Genomic DNA, 17843 nt, shown 5'->3' on the forward strand with positions numbered 1-17843 from the left:
CATATCTTCTGTGTTCCAAATCATCAGGGTTTTTGTTGTTAATTCATCCCCCAAAAGAGAAAGTGTTGTTTCAAAAATAGAGCCGCAGATGCCCTCTCTGCTGCTTCTGAGCACCTACCATAGAAATCTGTAATTACCTGGTATCTTGGACTCCTCTTCACTGTCCTCCCCACTAACACGTAGGTGCCTGAGGGTAGGGATGGTCCGTCGGGTCGAACTCCGCGGCCCAGCGTTTAGAACAGAAGCCGACGCCCGGGGGCGCGCAGCACGACCTGCGCGCGCGCCCCCGGAGGCGGGTGGAGGCGTGTGCGGACGCGGGGCGTGGCGGGCGGAGAGCGGGTCCAGTCGGCAGCGCGCGGCGGGCGCCGGGGGGCACGGGGGTGGAGCGTCGTGGGGCGCGGGACTGGGGACTGGGGACCGGCTCCCGCCCCAACCGCCCTGTCGCCGCGCGGCCAGCAGATGGCGCTGCAAGGCCACGTCCTGGCGCCTGGAAGGCGGAAGCGCGGCTTGGCGCGAGCAGCTGGGCTGAGGCGCGGAGACCCGGCGGGGCGCGCCCCCTCCGCGCTGCCGCCTTGCGCCCCTTCTCGAGCAGGGTGCCGCCGGGTGAAGGGAGAGGGCCCCGCGGAGGCCCGCGGGACGACCAGCCCCGAGCCTGGCGTTACCCGGACCGACCCCCAGGGAACATGGGCGTTCTCAGGGCCGGGCTGTGCCCGGGCCTCACCCAGGACACGGTCCAGCTTCTGAGGAGCCGCGGGATCAAGACAGGTGACCGCGTGCGCACCACCCAGCTGGGCACAGCGCCGACTAGGCGTACCCGGGAGGGGTCCTCCCCGCACCCCCGTGCTCTGCCCCGCACCGCTCTGCAGAGCCTCGGGAAGGCGGGAGTGGGGCCAACCGAGCCCCTGGGGAGGGCAGAACCCCTACTGGGTGCCAGGCGCCCCGCCAGGCCCCACGGCTCTGTGCTGTCACGTAGGCCGCCTGGGACTGCCTGCCCCGGGGTAGAACCGGCACCTCGCTTTACAGAAGAGGAAAAGCCACGTGTGGGAAGCCCGGCGCCTCCCTTCCTGCCAATCAACCACGTGTGCTTTGTTTTCAGTGGTGGACCTGGTTTCTGCAGACCTGGAGGATGTAGCCCAGAAGTGTGGCTTGTCTTACAAGGTGAGCTATCTCCACGCTACAAACTTGGGTGTCTCTAAATGCTCAACCCTGAGTCAAAGGAACAAAGGGCTCCCAGAGATTGATAACTGGGATGGCAGCAGCGTATGAGACCCTGGGATGCCCCCTCCCTTGGCGGGTCATTGCTGTGTGCTCCGGGCTGCTTTGGGTTGAAGCGATCCAGGCCCCATCTTGAGTTGCCCCCGCCCCTTTCGTAGGCCCTGGTTGCCCTGAGAAGGGTGCTGCTGGCTCAGTTCTCAGCTTTCCCCTTCAATGGCGCTGATCTGTACGAGGAACTGAAGACCTCCACAGCCATCCTGTCCACTGGCATCGGAAGGTTTGTACTTGGGTAAAAAGGTGAGAGGCTGGAGGACCGCGCTGCCTCCAGTACCGCCTTTCACTCTTGAATCTAGAGAGAGCAGGGTTTTTCAAGCTGTGATGAGGGCAGCATGGGCAGATGGCCAGGACTTCTGAGTTGTCTTACCTTATGACAGGGTTTCTTGACTTCGCACTTCTAACATTTTGGGATTTGTAATTATTTGCCCCGGGGCAGGGGGTGGGAGGGTGTCTGTCCTGTGCATTATAGGATTTTGGGCAGCATCTCTGGACTCTATTCAATAGATAACAGTGGTACCTCCCTTCTCCCCATGTTGTGACAATCAAAAATGTCTCCAGATGTTGCCAAATGACCCCTGTGGGGACACAATTGCTTCTGGTTGAGAACCACTATCCTATCACACAAAATGTCAGTATTTCATTATTATTCAGCAGATCAAAGCAGTTCTTCTCTGGCCCTGCTTCCCATTTCACTGAAGGACAGGGCAAGGAGCACATGAGTAGCTCAGTCGGTTGAGCGTCTGACTTCGGCTCAGGTCATCATCTCACTATCTGTGAGTTCAAGCCCCACATCAGGATTTCTGCTGTAAGTGCAGAGCCTGCTTCAGATCCTCTGTCCCCCTCTCTCTCTGCCCCCTCTCTCACTTGTGCTCTGTCTCTCAAAGATGAATAAAACAAAAAGGATAGGTCGAGAGAACATGGCAAGACTGACACTCATTGAGTGCCTCCTGCGTGCCAGCCACTGACATTAGGTTATGTAATCTCTTCAGTAACCTTGTGAGTTAGTGATGATTAAGCAAGCTTGAGTTTAGCCCTAGAGATTGAGGGGCGTGGAGTGGTGGGAAAAGCCCTGAGATCCTTGATCGGAGCCGGGTGTGTGCCCCATACCCTGCAGCAAGAGGGGCCAAGGGAGCTTCCGTGGAGGAGTAGTTATATTCTGCTTCGTGGTCTTGGAAGGGAAAGAGTTGGAAGACCACAGCCAGTTTCTGGCCGAGGGAGTCTGACCTCTTTCCTGGCCTGTTCGTGCAGAATTTGATGAGGAACTCTGCCACCAGAAAGGTCTCTGGATTGGTTTGGCCCTTGCTGTTTCCCTAACACGTTCTCTTGGCAAGATTCATACAGCATGGTGCTTGTTCCTCCTGGTTGGCAGTCCAAGTCTCTTACCCCTCAAGCACCGACTGCATGCCTACTAGGTGCCAGATACATGCGGATTATAGGTGTCCCAGTATGGCACGGCTCCTGCACTTAATGAATGTGTGGTGTAGTGGGTAGATAGGAGAGCAGGTGAACAGAAGAGAGGTGTACGCATGTGTGGAGGCAGCATAAGGAGGGAGTGATTCACCGGAAGCAGACCTGGCCTTTGGGCTTAGAGAGCTTAGAAAAGCAACATGGGCAGAGGAAGCGTTTAGGGAGAAGTCAAGTCATAAATGGTCAGGACTGTGGCTGCAGTGGGGTGTTGTAAAGGAAATCAGAGGGGCACCTGGGTGGCTCAGTCGGTTAAGCGTCTGACTTCGGCTCAGGTCATGATCTTGCCGTCTGTGAGTTCAAGCCCCGCGTCGGGCTCTGTGTTGACAGCTCGGAGCCCGGAGCCTGCTTCGGATTCTGTGTCTCCTTCTCTCTCTGCCTCTTCCCCACTTGTGCTCTGTCTCTCTATATCAAAAATAAATAAATGTAAAAAAAAAAAATTTTTTTTAAAAGAAAAGGAAATCAGAGTGGTTCTGGAAAGTTCTGAGGCGGAGGCAGGCTGTGGGCATTGAGGAACGTATGGGCCTTCTCTGAGTGCCTACCAAGAACCCGGCACCATGCTAGCACTCCACAGTACATTATTTCCTTTGTTCTCCACGACCACCAATGGACACATCACAGGTAAAACAACCATTGGCTAGATGAAGAGACCGGAACTCTGGTTAAGTGACGTGGGCAAGTTCGCACAACTAATAAGTGGCAGACCAGGCCCTTGAGGCCGTACCTGTCACACTTCTGACTCAGACGGCTCTGTCCTGTTGCCTGCCTCCAGGAGGGAGGCCGTGATGTGAAAGTGAGCTGGGGGCACGGAGGCAGAGGTGTGCAGGGTGGACCGGACTAGGGAGGCTCGCAGGAGAGAGGCCAAGACCGAGATAGTAGCGGTGGAGTGCGTGAGTCCCATCGAGAGCAGGTGACAGCAGGAGACGCATTGAAAAGATGCACAACAGGCCTTGCTACCTGGTGGGATGTAGCTGTGAGGAATCAATCAGATGATATGCTGGGTTTCTGCTCTCCTCACAACGTTCTCTGGACAGTTAACGGATGAATGTAACTTTTAAAAGGGAGGTAGGGAGTTCTGTTGTCACGCTGAGGAAATGCTTCATTAACCCAAATTAAATGAGTTTCTTTGTTGTAGGCCATCTCAGAGCCTGATGTGCAATGTCAGTCTTTACAAGGACAATAGAGAGTGAAGTGGACCTTGTAAGAAGCTATATTGACTGGGGGAGACAGGTGATTCCCTGAAGGCTGGTCTCTCTGTATCTCTGTATCTCCAAGGCTGGAGCTAGGTCTCTCTGTGTCTCTGTATCTCCCTCGCTTTAGAGTAAGACCTTCAGGAAATGGTGAGGTACTTAGGTCATGTTGGAATGAACGGCCGGAAAAGAAAAGACTAAAAGCCAATCCCAAGGGAAAGGGGGAGGCTAACTCCCAGAAATCACTCGGATTCAAAGCAAGTCGTAAGAGCAGGGTGTGCTTCTGCTGCACCAGGCAGGCGGGGCGAGGTGTCTCTCTCTGACATCACATGCCCCGAGTTAGAAGTGCTCGGTAGGAGAGTCCTGTGGGCAGTAGGAGGCATGAAATGAAAACACAGGAACACAGCTAAGAAGTCAGCGGAGAGGGGGATTTGAGAATTCCTTATGCAGCGTGGTCCTCCTGGCCAAGAATGAGGTTGATTCTTGTCTGGAGAGTCAGTACCAGTGGTTTAGCCCAGGCTACACGTTAGAATCAAATGGGAGGTTAAGAAAAATTCTGACTTAATTACTCTAGGTCAGTGGGTCCCACACATGTCTGGGCATTAGAATCACTTGGGGAATCTTTAAACATTCCAAAGCCCATGCCTCCTGCAGGCCAATTAAATCACATTCTCTGGGGATGGGACACAGGCATCAGTAGGTTTTGTTTTTTTTCTTTTTAACACTTTTTGTTTTTTAATGTCTATTTATTTTTGAGAGAGAGACACAGAGCACGAGCGGGGGAGGGGGAGAGGGAGAGGGAGGCATAGAATAGGAAGCAGGCTCCAGGCTCCGCGCTGTCAGCACAGAGCCCGACTTGAGGCTCGAACTCCTAAACTGCGAGATCATGACCCGAGCTGAAGTCAGATGCTCAACCAACTGAGCCACCCAGGTGCCCCAGGCATCAATCGTTTTTGAAGTTCCCAGTTGATTCCACTGTGCGGACAAGTCTGGGAACTGCTGACAGAGGCCTCTTTTTCAAAACTCCTCTGGAGACTTTAATATGCAGGCAGGATTGAGAATCACTAGTCTAGCCTAGTGGTTTTCAAACATGCACACGCATCCAGATCACCTAGAGGCCTTGTTGAAATCAGGTACAGTCTCCAGTTTCTGATGCAGCGGATGTGGGGCAGGGCCTGAGAATTTGCATTACACACCAGTTCCCGGTGACCCTGTTGCTGCTGGTTTGGGGACCATACCAGGAGAATCGCTGCCATGATGGAGCTAGGGATTGTCTGGTCCCAGCGGGAGAAGCCACAGGCTACTGGAGTGGTGATAAGAGTGTTTTGACTGGCAGGGACGTGTGCCTATAAACATGGAGTCCTTGGAATCGAAATAGATGGGGTATTTACTGAGGTGATGCTTGGTGTACACAGGAGGGTCAGGGGAGGTCTCCCAGAACCTTTACAGAGTACTGGGGCCTGGGAAGGGGTTTGCAGGGCTGGGAAAGGGATGCATGAGGTCAGGACATGGAGCCATTAGTATAGGCTGTGGTGTAGATAGAGAAGCTTCAGCCCACAGGTCGGGCAGGGAGTGGAAACCCGTTTCATCGTGGTTCAAGGACAGGATGTGGATTAGGAATTGGCTGTGTCTTGAGTTTATCCCAAGGCTTCTGCAGCCAGGGTTTTGGCAATATAGGAACTAATTGGTACTTTTCTATCACTTGTTTCTCTGGGAACATTCATTGTGCATCTCCTGTGTTTCTGGCACTATGCCAATGCCGGAGCCTAGTCCTTGCCCGTGGGTGCTCTGGGCCAAATGGGGAAGACAGACGAAAACAAGCACATAGAAAATAATTACCAGCTCCTAGAACTGAGTGAATTCAGCAAGGCCTCAGGATACAAGATCAGCACATAAAAATCAATTGCATTTCTGTATACTGAAAATGAACATGTGGAATTGGAAAATTAAAACATAATACCATTTACAGTTGCCCCAAAGAAAATGAAATACTTGGGTCTAAATCTAACAAAGCAGGTATGGGAGCTGTATGCTGACAATTCAAACTTGCTGATGAAAGAAATGAAAGATGACCCAAATAAATAGAGAGACCCACTATATTCGTGGATTAGCAGAGTAAAGACGGCAATTCTCCACAAACTGCCCTAAAAACTTCATGCAGTTCTTACCAAAGTCCCCGCGGATTTTTTTTAATGGTAGAGATAAGGCTTATTCTAACAATTAAACAGAAAAGCTAATGATGTAGGATCACTAAAACAATTTTAAAAAAGGATAAAGTTGGAGGAATCAGTCTGCCACATGCTAAGGCTTACTATAAAGCAGTAATCAAGACTGGTGTGGTATTGGCCACGCAAAAGACACAGATCAGTGGAGTGGCGTAGAGAACCTAGCAGTACACTCACAGATACGGCCAACTGATTGTTGACAAAGGTCCAAAAACACTTCAGTGGAGGAAGGATATAATCTTTCAACAATGGTGCTGGAGCTGGTGGGCATCATGGGGTAATAAGTATCCCTAAACCCCTCATCTCACACAAAAATTGAAAATGGATCATGGACTTAAATGTACAACTGTCAAGCTTTTATCTGTATTTTTATTTTTCAAGATGTTATTTAAAGTAATCTCCGCACTCTACGTGGGACTCAAACTCACAACCCCTAGATCAAGAGTTGCACCCTCCGACTGAGCCAGCCAGGTGCCCTAAGACTGTCAAGGTTTTAGAACAAAATATAGAAAATCTCTGGAACTAGGGCTAGGCAAATTGTTCTTGGATGTGACACCAAACGTGTGATCAATTAAAAAAAGATAAAATTTTTAATAAAAAAAATAAAAATAAAAACTAGTCAAAATTTAAAACTTCTGCCCTGCAAAAGAGGACAAAAAGACAAGCTATAGACTGGGCACAGTATTTGCAAGCCACATATTCAACAAAGGACTTGCATCTAGAATATATAAAGAATTCTTAAAACTCAATGGTGAGGGGCACCTGGGTATCTCAATCGGTTGAGCATCTGACTCTTGATTTCAGCTCAGGTCATGATCTCTCACGGTTCATGAGTTCAAGCCCCATGTCGAGCCCCACTTCAGTCTCTGCACAGAGCCTGCTTGGGATTTTCTCTCTGTCTCTCTTTCTGTCTGTCTGTCTGTCTGTCTCTCTTTCTCTCTCTGTCTCTGTCTCTCTGTGCCCCTCTCCCACGTGTGCACACAAGTTTTCTCTCTCCCAAAATAAATAAATAAACTTAAAAAAAACAAAACTCAATGGTGAAACAATCCAGTTAGCAAATGGGCAAAAGACATGAACAGATATTTCACCAAGCAGGACATACAGGTGGCAAATAATCACATGAAAAGATGTCAAACATTATTAGTTATTAAGGAAATGCAAATTAAAACCACAATGAGGGGCACCTGGGTGGCTCAGTCAGTTAAGCGTTTGACTCTTGATTTCGGCTCAGGTCATGATCTCACAATTCGTGAGTCCAAGCCCTGTGCTGGGCTCTGAACTGACAGTACGGAGCCTGCTTGGGGTTCTGTCTCCCTTTCTGTCTGCCCCTCCCCCACTCATGATCTCTCTCTCTCTCTCTCTCTCTCTCTCTCTCTCCCTCTCCCTGTCTCCTCTCTCTCTCAAAAATAAATAAATAAGCATTAAAAAAATAAACAACAAAACAAAACCACAGTGAGATATTACTGCACACCTACCAGAATGGCTACCATAAAAAGTAGTGATAGCAGCACCTGGGTGGCTCAGTCAGTTAAGTGTCCCAACTTCAGCTCAGGTCATGGTCTCACGGTTAATGGGTTTGAGCCCTGCATTGGGCTCTGTGCTGGCAGCTCAGAGCCTGGAGCCTGCTTTGGATTCTGTGTCTCCCTGTCTCTCTGTCCCTCCCCTGTTCATGCTCTGTCTCTCTCAAAAATAAACAAACATTTAAAAAGCAGTGATAAATACCAAATGCTGGTAAGGATATAGAGAGACTGGATTACTCATACATTCTTAGTGGGATAGTAAAATGGCATAGCCACTCTGGAAAATCGTTTAATAGTTTCTTATAAAATTAATATATGCTTACCACACAACCCAGAAGTTGTATTCTTTTTTGTTTTTTTTTTTTTTACATTTTATTTTTAAGTAATCTTTATACCCAACGTGGGGCTCGAACTTACAACCCCAAGATCAAGAGTTGCATGCTCTACTGAGTCAGCCAAGCACCCCCTAGGAGTTCTATTCTTACACATTTATTCCAGAAAAATAAAAACAGGTTTACACAAAAACCTGTACACAAATGTTCATAGCAGTTTGATTCATAATTGCCCCAAAGTGGAAACAGCTAGAACAGACTTCAATGGGTGGGTGGTTAAACACACTTGGTACATCCTTACCATGGGCTCCTTCTCAGCAATGAAAAGAAACAGCTATGGATACAACAACTTGGATGGATCTCAAGGGAATGATGCTGAGCAAAAGAAACCAGCCACAATGGCTGCATACAGTGTGATTCTATGTCCATAACATTCTTGAAACAACATGATAGAGATAAAGAACAGATTGGTGGTTTCCAGGGGTTAGGGGAGTAGGGGTTGAATGGAGGGGTGTGGCTATAAAAGGGTGGCTATAAAGGGAGCCTTATAGTGATGGAAACATTCTGTATCTTGATTGTGGTGGTTGCATAAACCACGTGTGATACGATTCCATAGAACTGTACGCGCACACACATAACACTGGGGATATCTGGATAAGCTCTGCAGATTGCACTAGGGTTGCCTGGCGATGTTGTACTGTGGTACAGTGTATCTTACAGTGCAGGGGGCTGCCGTTAGGGACAGTGAAGCGAAGGGTACATGCCTGTACGATTTTTTTTGTGCAACTTCCTAATGAATCTATAATTATTTCAGAGTTTAAAGGAAACCCACAAGGGACTGAGATTCAGATCAGGAAGGAGGACCTTTTGATGGGGCGGCGGAGACCTCTGTGGGGAGTGATCTTTAGGCTGAGAGTGAACAGATGAGGAGGGCCCCAAGCAGGATCTTGTAGCTGTGCCCTCTTTCCCCAGAGATGTTCAGATCGTCTGGGCAGAACCAGTGCTGGGAAGGAATGTCTTCCTTTTCTTCTTGGTTCCTACTCCCCTCTGTTCCCTCCAGTCCCCTGGGTTGATTCTCTTCCTTCCTCCTCTTCTTTCATCAGCCTGGACAAACTGCTTGATGCTGGTCTCTACACTGGAGAAGTGACTGAAATTGTAGGAGGCCCAGGTAGCGGCAAAACCCAGGTACATGTGCGGCCAGCAGCCAGGAGGACAGGGGGAGGTGGGTGCATAGCTCCATATCCCTGAGGGAGTTTCTGCCAATGTGCTTGTGACTCAGAACTTGGAAGAGAGAGGATGGGTGATGAGGAGTGGGGCTTGAACTTGGCTTGATCGTGTCACTGGGATTTGCACAGGATTTGGTGGGGAGTTCTCATTTTGGGGGCTCAAGTTCTCCCAATGCCTTGTCTTTTCAGGTATGTCTTTGTGTGGCTGCAAATGTGGCCTATGGCTTGCAGCAGAATGTTGTATACGTTGATTCCAATGGAGGACTGACAGCCTCCCGCCTCCTCCAGCTGCTTCAGGCTAGAACCCCAGATGAGGAGGAGCAGGTAAAGGGTAGGAGGGTTGAGTTCCTTTGAGGTTCTGACACAGAAAGACCCAAGTATCCCTTATACTGCAAGAATTATGGCCATTTGGATTAATAGTCATTTCTATTAATACTTCCTGTACTCTTCAAGCTTCCCCTGTTATGACATTATCCTAGCTGGGATGCTACCGCACTGATCTCCCAGGTAATCCAACCCCTTGCGCACCCTAAGTCATGGCTGGCAAACACCCAGCATCTGTGTTTCCTTCCCATTGCTTGCTCTCAGCAGACGTTCCTAACCAGACCTGCCAGTCGTACTTCCCTGACTGCACTCTGACTTGGCTTTGTAGGTCAGCACCCGGCAACCACCAGTGTGAGAACTGGCCCAGTAGACAAAGCCCATCTGCCATCTTGGACTTGAGTCCTTATGTCTAGATGCGTCTGCTCAGGTTTAAAATCCCTCTTATTGAAAGCCCCTCCTTCTCTTTCCCACCTCTTTAGGCAGGAGCTCTCCAGAGGATCCAGGTGGTTCGTGCATTTGACATCTTCCAGATGTTGGACGTATTGCAGGACCTCCGAGGCGCTATGTCCCAGCAGGTGAGCCTGCTGTTCTGTCCCTTCCTGCTTCACCCAACTTGCCGGGGCAATCTGTATGTGGGCAGGTGCCCTACGACAGACTGTTTGGAAATGCAGATGTGCAATCTGGTGACTCCAGCTGTGCATGCCACTTCCAGGATGGGACTCCTGAGTGCTAAATCCATTCCTGAGTACCTCATTGTTTACATGCCCATCTTTCCCGCTGAACAGTAAGACCCTTGAGTGCAAGGATCCTGTCATACTCATTTCTGCATTCATTCCCCCACAGGATCAGCTAGGATTACTTTCAGCTGCAAGTGATAGAGTCTGCCTGACAGACACATGAACCTTGAGGACATTTAATTATCTCACATGAGTCTGGAGGTTGGCTGGTCCACAGTATCAGGGCTCTAGGTTGGTGTGTCTGATTCTCTTGCTCTTTCCCCTCATGATTGCAAAGTGGCTGCTATAGCTCTAAGCCTTATGTCTTCACACATCAACCCCGGTGTTCAGGGAAGTAATAGATGGCCCCTTTTCTGCACTTCTCTCCTTTGATCAGGAAAGAAAAATCTGTCTTCAGAAGCCACTAGTAGACTTTGCTTTACATCTAGTTGGGCAAAACAGAGTTTTATGTGTATCTCAGACTAGGAGTTGGGCCCACTTTCCATGATGTCAGGACATTTCTGCCCAGTACCTGAAAACCTTCAGAATCCTGTTAACAAGGAAGAGGAGTTTAGAATGGCATTTGGGTTGGTACTGCACTATACTTGCCTAGGTACTTAGGATTTGGTGCACTGATTTATGAGCTACTAGATTTAGAAAGACATCTTAGAATAGCTCAATTCATTAAAAAAAGAAAAAAAAGAATAGCTCAATTCATGTTAAACTCTGATCCCAAAGCATAACATGTGCATGTAAAGTAAATCATTTTTACAAACTTTAGAATGTACTGAACAGATACTTGCCATAGGAGCCATCACTGATTATGACCCATGTGTGTTGAGACATGAAGTCAAGTAACCTTGATCTAATCCAACCCTCTATTTCTAGAGATGAGAGTGAGGGCCAGAGAAGTTTAGTAAGTTATTTATAGTCACCACATAATAAGGATAAGAACTAAGCGAATAACCCAAATCTCTCAACTCCCAAGTCAAATGACTGTATTTTTTACTGGAAGACCGTTATGATAGTATATATCCTATTATTGTATAACAAATTACATAAATTTAATGACTTAAAACAACACATGTTTACTACCTCACAATTTCTATGGGTCAGGAGTCTGGCACAGTTAGCTGGGGCCTTTGCTTAGGATCTCAGTAGTCTGTAATCAAGATAGCAGCTGGGCTGTGTTCTTATCTGGAGGCTCAACTGGGGGAGAATCCACTTATAAGTTCACACAGGTTGTTGTCAGAATTCATTTCCTAGTGGGGTCCAGTTTCTTGCTGGCACACTGCCCCCTGTTGTCTGCCATGTGGCCCTTTCCATAGCAGTTCACAGCATGACCACTTGCTTCGTCAAGACAGCACAAGAATGAGAGCAACACACAGTCTCATATAACATAATGTAATCTTGGGAGTGATGTCTCATTACCTTTGCTGTATAACGTAGCCTAGACAAGAGAGTAACATTCCAACACCTTTGACACCGTATTAGTCAGAAGCAAGCCATAAGACTCACCTGTAGTTGGGGGGAGGGGATTATATGAGAGCTTGTACACCTGGAGGTGGGGGTCAAGGGGCTGCTTTAGGTTCTGTCTGCCATGGATGACCTGATAACTCCATAGTTGCCAGCAGTGAAAGGCTGGCTGTCCCCATTTTAGCCAGAGATTTCAACCTGCTCTCCCAGAGTAAGGAAGAGTTAAGCTGATTTCAGCTTTAGCTTCTCTTTTGCCGTCTTCTCTTAGACAAGCTGATGGCCGAGAGTCAGAAACTGGAAGATGAACGAAGACATGCAAAAGACAGGCCAGATAATGCTGAATATCCAAGATCTGGTCGGCATGAAGTGAGAAAGAAAGCTGTAGAAACAGAATCAGCAAATGACTTGTATATAAGGAGTAAGGGAGGTTAGGTCCAAGATGCTAATGCTTGTGTAAAGACAAAAGTTTATGGTTTTAACAGATGGCTGTCTATATAGTCTAGATTTAGAACCACTTCAGATGCGTAAGATGAGGCCCTAGAGGCATGATGATCTGGAAAGAGTGAAGTAAAGAGAAGGCTAACCCTTCAGCACAGGGAGTTAGGAATTTGGGGAGTAGGAAGGAGAGGGAGAAGAGGGACCTGAAAAGATGGTGGAGGGCTGGCCATCAGGAGAAAGATGGCTGCTAAGAAAATTCAGGACTGGAGCACCTGGCTGGCTCAGTCAGTAGAGCATGTAACTCTTGATCTCAAGGTTGTGAGTTCAAGCCACACGTTGGGTATAGAGATTACTTAAAAATAAAATCTTAAGGAGTGCCTGGGTGGCTCAGTCAGTTAAGCATCTGACTCCTGGTTTCGGCTCAGGTCATGATCTCACAGTTCGCGGGACTGAGCCCCACATCAGGGTCTGCACTGACAATGCTGAGCCTGCTTGGGATTCTCTCTCTCCTCTCTCTCTGCCCCTCCCCTGCTCATGCACTCTTTCTCTCTCTCTCAAAATAAGTAAATACACTTAAAAAATATAATAAAATCTTAAGGGGTGCCTGGGTGGGTCAGTCAATTGAGCGTTCAGCTCTTGATTCCGTCTCGGCTTGTGATCCCAGGGTCGTGGGATCGAGCCCTGAGTTGGGCTCCACATGAGCATGGAACTTGCTTAAGATTCTCTCGGGGTACCTGGGTGGCTCAGGCAGTTAAGCACCCTACTCTTGATTTTGGCTTAGGTCATGATCTCACAGCTTGTGAGATCAAACCCTGTGTGGGGTTCCGTGCTGACAGCTGGGAGCCTGCTTGGGATTCTGTCTGTCCCTCTCTCTCTCTGCCTCTCCCCTGTTCGCATGCTTTATCTCAAAAGAAATAAACATTAAAAAAAAGAAAGATTCTCTCTCTTCCCTCCTCTGCTTATCCCCCTCGCACGTGTGTGTATGTGCTCTCTAAAAAATAAGATAAAATAAAATAAAATCCTAAAAAAAGAAAAAGAAAATTCATGGCTAGGGCTATAGAACTTGGAACAGGGATTTCGCAAATATATTTTGGGATATCTGTGATGTCCTTTGATTTAAAACCTCTCTCTCCACCCAAGTCTTCAGTAAAGTCTCTCATACCTACATAGGAGGTGGGGTGGGGGACTGAAAGTCCGTGAAACCTGCACAGCTAATATTTGGGGTTGGGGAACTTACTTCTTACCAGTTCCGGATAGAGGAGCAATCTTGTCCTGTAATGGACACCCCCTAGAGACTAACTGGTTCATGGCACCTGCTTCTCCCCAGGTGAGCAGTGCCTCAGCGACTGTGAAGGTGGTGGTTGTGGACTCGGTCACTGCCGTGGTCTCCCCACTTCTGGGAGGTCAGCAGAGGGAAGGTAAGAGGTGTGGCAGAGCCCACAGTCCGGGACATGAGCTTGCCTCCCAGCTCTGAAATCCAGTCCCCATCCAGCCTAGTCCCGGGTGCCCTGCTGCCCTCGCCCTTTGCTTCTCTTCCAGGTTTGGCCTTGATGATGCAGCTGGCTCGAGAGCTGAAGACCCTGGCCCGGGACGTTGGTGTGGCGGTAATGGTGAGGAACTGGGCTTGGCCAGCTTGCTGCTTTTGTGTCTGATCCCAGGGCTTTGCCAAGGGGGCACATGAATTCAATTTCTAATTCAGTTTCTAGGCTGTTTACTTCCCTTAAATGGCAGCCTCTGAAACCCGAAAGCGGCCCTTTAGGAAAGGGTCCTGGCCCAACTTCCCTCGGTCATAGAGCCCTGGATTTTGACGGGATTGGACGTAAATAGCCAAGGGGTCAAGGACAGTCTTGTTTTTCTTTTTACTTTAAGACAGGTTTATTGGGGTATAATTCACACAGAGTAACTCTCTTCTCATTTAAAGTTTGGCTAACAGATACTAATGTATCCAGTCTTGTTACCCTGGCACAATCAAGATCTGGACTATTTTGGTCACCCCAAAAAGGTCACCCAGCCCCAGACAACCACCAATCTGGTTTTTATCTCAATAGTTTTGCCTTTTAAGTCTGCATGCTTCTCATAGGGCAAAATAGTTAAATATAGGAATCAAATTTGCAATAAATCGCCACATCCACAGAAATCATATTAATATTTTTGTATATCTCCATAGGATCTTTTTTCTCTGCATATATACCTATATGTTTAACCAGCTTTCCAACCAAACTGTAACCTTGTTTAAAAAAAAAACTGAGGGCACCTGGGTGGCTCAGTTGGTTAAGCGTCTGACTCTTGATTTTAGCTTAGGTTATGATCGCACAGTTTGTGGGATCGAGCCCCATTTTGGGCTGTGTGCTGACAGTGTGGAGCCTGCTTGGGCTTCTCTTTCTCCCTCTCCCTCTCTGCCTCTCTCTCTCTCTCATAATAAATACAATTTTTTTTAAAAAACTTGTTCCATTTCCCATGTCTTTTGATGTTTTAAGAATGCCATTTTTAGCAGTTATATATTTTATCTAATACCTAGGTTACAGGGGTCAGCAAAGTTTTCTGTAGAGGGCCAGACAGTAAATAGTTGAGGCTTTATGGCCATATGGTTTGCATCACAACCACTCAACTCTGCCTAGATAGCATGAGAGCAGCCATAGACAATACTTGAGCAAAAGGGCATGGCTATGTTCCAGTCACATTTGATTTTCAGTAACAATTTTGGGCCACATTTGGGTATTAGTTTGCCAGCCCAGATCGTATACCATAATGATCTTGGGGCCTGTAGGTCATTCCTGGTTTTCCTCTTATTTTAAGGAAGACACCAGTGAACAACACGCTGATACCTAAATCTCTTTGCACATTTCATATTATTTCCTTGAACTCCTGAAAGTATATTCCCTGAGTCAGGGTTGCATGCATTTTCTGTTGTTTTTTTTTTTTTTAATGTTTATTTACTTATTTTTGAGAGAAAAGGAGCACACACAAGCAGGGGAGGGGCAGAGAGAGGTAGACACAATCTGAAGCAGGCTCCAAGATCTGTGCTGTCAACACAGAGCACGACGGGGAGCCCGACGGGGCCATGAGACCATGACCTGAGCTGAAGTCAGACACTTAACCAACTGAACCACCCAGGCACCCCAAGGGTGCATGCATTTTTAAATGTGTAGATACGGTATTGCCAACTAATTTCCAGGGAGGTATTCTCATTTCTACACCCACCAGCAGTGTTCTTGAGTCCCAGGGCCTCCCTCTCCTGACTTTAGAATGCACGTGATCACCTGCTTGTGCCTCTGGCTCAGGCAGTGGGGACTCGGTGACGAATAAGCCACAGCCCCTGCCACTGGTTGGAGTCTGGTGGGGAGAATCTTATTAAGAGGATGCCGTGAGGCTCAGGTCGCCTACCTATGACTATCCTGGGCAGAGTAGAATGGACTGACCAGATTACGACCTCCCTTTCAGAGCTCCCCCAACCTCCCCACACACAGAGGCACTCCCCGACACAAAAGGCTGGGTGGATGTGGTCTCAGGATGCCTGTCTGCTGGGTCGGGGAAGCCCGCCGCTGGCTTCCCTTCAGCAAAGTGCAGACAACACTGCTTTTCCCAGACACATGCCCCATCACCTTCTGTCCAAGTCCAGCCTGAGGCATTGTGATTTAATGGAAAGAGTTGAGCACAAGTGAGGACCCATGGTTCTTAATGCAAGACCTGCTGTTACTAACTTATGAAGCCTTGGGGAAGTCATTTCTCTGTGTGAGGCCTCAGTTTTCCCACTTGTAGAATGAAGCAGTAGGAACTGATGTCCTCTACACTTGCATTAAGTCTTTGATGTTTTCTTCCCCAGGTGACCAATCACATGACCCGAGACAGGGACAGTGGGAAGCTCAAACCTGCCCTTGGACGCTCCTGGAGCTTTGTACCCAGCACCCGGATTCTCCTGGACATTGAGGAAGGGGCAGGGACGTCAGGCAGTTGGCGCAGGGCCTGTCTGACCAAATCTCCCCGTCTGGTGAGCCAGCCCCAGGGGAAAGCCAGGAATCTGGGCCCAGATGTCTTATAGAGATGTCTTGGATGCTGAGACCCTGCAACCAAAGTGGCCACCGGCTTGGGCTGCTTCACTCAAAAACTTACCCTTCCCTCCTGTCTTCTCCCAGCCAACAGGTTTCCAGGAGATGGTAGACATTGGAACCTGGGGGACTCCAGAGCAGAGCCCCACGTCACAGGGAGATCAGATGTGACTGTTCTACTGATTGGGAAAGGGAGGGCCATCATGGGCCCCCCAACTCTGTGCACAGTAACACCTGCTGTTCACTGCCACCCAGCGCTTGGGATTCCACTTGAAGCTCTTGGGCTGGACAGAAGAGGCATCTCTGTTTCCTCAGCTTCTCTTTCTGTGGAAACAGAGCTACAGGCGAGAGAGGTGCTGTGGTGGAAGGACCCAGAAATCCATGCCGGTGCCAAGTTTTCTTCCTTGTTTCTATCATGTATGTTTCCAGTGGGAGCTGAGTTCACTCTGGCTTAGGGCATTTCTGAAGAGGCATGCTAGTAACTGAGCAGAACCCTGTGTGTCATCGTTGTGCCTGCACTCCATCCTTACACAGTGACGGAGCCATGAAGCCTCCAGCTTGCCCCCGCTTCTCTCTGTTTTGTTTGTTTTTGTTTGGGGGTTTTTGGCCTCTGTTTTTCCATCCGTAAGATGGAGCTCCCCTAGCTTTGTCTCTGAGGTACTAGGTGGAAGTGCCCTTGTAAATGCAAAACCTTTATCTATGTCATGTTCTGAAAAATACAAAGACGAAATTCCCTGAGCCCCAAAGCCACCTAATTTCCCCCCAGAAGGTTGTTTTTCAGTTTCCCCTAGTGAGGTTCCAAAGAACGGTTATTCCTTTTTTCCCTCTTGCTGATTTGGTTTCACACACCTGCATGCATCACCATGACTAGGTGAGATTGTGAACTCCCTGCAGTCCCAGGGATATAATCTAACAGGAAGGGAGGATGTGACCACAGTGAATCCAGCTACTTGTTTATTATGCACGGTGCCTTGCAGGGCCCCTCTACAGTATAGAGTAGCCAAAGGTGCTGAACCATGGCCTTGCCCATAAACAGACAGAGGAGAATTTGCACAGTAAATAGAGCCAGCTGGGAAAATTGATGCTGGCGTAAATAATACATGGCAAATCTAGTCCTTTATGCAGAAATTCATTGCCAGTGGCTCCGAGATGCAATATAATTACCCTTCTCTTCCTGCCAGCTGTACCACAGCCTGGTGCCCTAGTGTATGAAATAACCCCCCTGTCTGTTATTGGCACTGTGGCCATCCATCTGAGGGCTGTAGCCGTGGCTGGGGGGGTGGCAGGGGGTGGTGAGGAGGACACCAGGGAAAGAATAATAAAAGGCAAAGTAGAGAAATGATCAGAATTGTTTACTGACTACATTTTTTAAAGGAAGGTCGCCTTTCTTGGTTAGAGAGCCTGTCATGTAATTAATTAGTTGTGTCTTGGCTGCAGGAAAAGGGGGGTCAGAGTTACAGGGGGAAGCTAGGACATTAAGATGATGAACGTAGCCGAGGCAGAAGCAGGAAGCGTGGAGGACCGGGAACGAGCAGCATGCTGGCTCCGGCGTATCTGCCTGAACGAAGACAGGGTTGGTGAGCCTAAGATGAGGGGGAGCCCGGCACTGCTGCT

General features: G+C 48.5%; 1 protein-coding gene across 2 annotated transcripts; it reads left to right on the forward strand.

Moving 5' to 3' along the window:
• The first annotated feature begins 129 nt into the window (after nt 1–129).
• Nucleotides 130–16797, forward strand: RAD51D (RAD51 paralog D). Of its 2 annotated transcripts, none has more exons than XM_049636615.1 (10): nt 130–765; nt 1097–1158; nt 1374–1504; nt 9107–9188; nt 9419–9553; nt 10033–10128; nt 13511–13601; nt 13723–13793; nt 16007–16171; nt 16317–16797. In XM_049636615.1, the coding sequence occupies exons 1-10, from the start codon at nt 684–686 to the stop codon at nt 16398–16400; spliced, it is 999 nt and encodes a 332-aa protein (XP_049492572.1). In that variant the 5' UTR covers nt 130–683; the 3' UTR covers nt 16401–16797. The 2 variants fall into 2 exon arrangements, with proteins under 2 accessions (XP_049492572.1, XP_049492573.1); XM_049636616.1 differs by having other exon boundaries at nt 131–765; nt 1374–1492.
• Nucleotides 16798–17843: the final 1046 nt, after the last annotated feature.

Source organism: Panthera uncia, chromosome E1 (genome assembly GCF_023721935.1).
Source record: "Panthera uncia isolate 11264 chromosome E1, Puncia_PCG_1.0, whole genome shotgun sequence".
Taxonomy (NCBI): domain Eukaryota; kingdom Metazoa; phylum Chordata; class Mammalia; order Carnivora; family Felidae; genus Panthera; species Panthera uncia.